The 564-nt window shown below is 42.6% G+C and overlaps 1 gene segment (V, D, J or C); it reads left to right on the top strand.

Annotated features, from left to right (window-relative positions):
• Positions 1–6: 6 nt before the first annotated feature.
• LOC121939379 lies at positions 7–561 on the top strand (the record flags this gene model as incomplete). The annotated part of the segment is given in 1 exon segment: positions 7–561. A coding segment is annotated over 1 exon segment (555 nt), but the record flags the coding sequence as incomplete, so codon positions are not given.
• Between the last annotated feature and the right edge of the window lie 3 nt (positions 562–564).

Genomic DNA, 564 nt, shown 5'->3' with positions numbered 1-564 from the left:
CTTTTCTATTCAGTTCTGACAACTACTCTGAAAACATCCTTGTCTGTGCGCCAAAACAGTGGTTTTATATCAGCTAATGTTGGCGCCAACGTGACATTACCATGTTTCTATGAAAGTGAATTTGCAGCAGTGTTCTACTGGTATAAGCAGACGGTGGGACAGAAACCAAAGCTCATCTCTACCTTCTACAAATATGATGAAAGTGGCACTTTTATTGATGAATTGAAAACTGATCCACGCTTCAAATTGGAAACTAAAAACGGTAAAAATCACTTGACAATCACATCATTGCGCATTTCAGACTCAGCAACTTACTACTGCGTCAGTAGCTATGCAGGCTATAAGTTTGAATTTGCAGAGGGCATCACCGTGAGTGTAAAGGGTTCAGGCTTGAATATCCCAATTTCGGTCCATCAGTCAGCATCTGAGACCATCCAGCCAGGAGGCTCTGTGACTCTGAACTGTACAGTTCAAACTGGGAGCTGTGATGGAGAACACAGTGTTTACTGGTTCAAAAACTCTGAAGAATCTCATCCAGGACTCATTTACAGCCATGGAGGCAGG

This window comes from Plectropomus leopardus, unplaced genomic scaffold (assembly GCF_008729295.1).
Source record: "Plectropomus leopardus isolate mb unplaced genomic scaffold, YSFRI_Pleo_2.0 unplaced_scaffold46825, whole genome shotgun sequence".
NCBI lineage: Eukaryota > Metazoa > Chordata > Actinopteri > Perciformes > Serranidae > Plectropomus > Plectropomus leopardus.
This window is presented reverse-complemented; position numbering and strand designations above follow the sequence as displayed.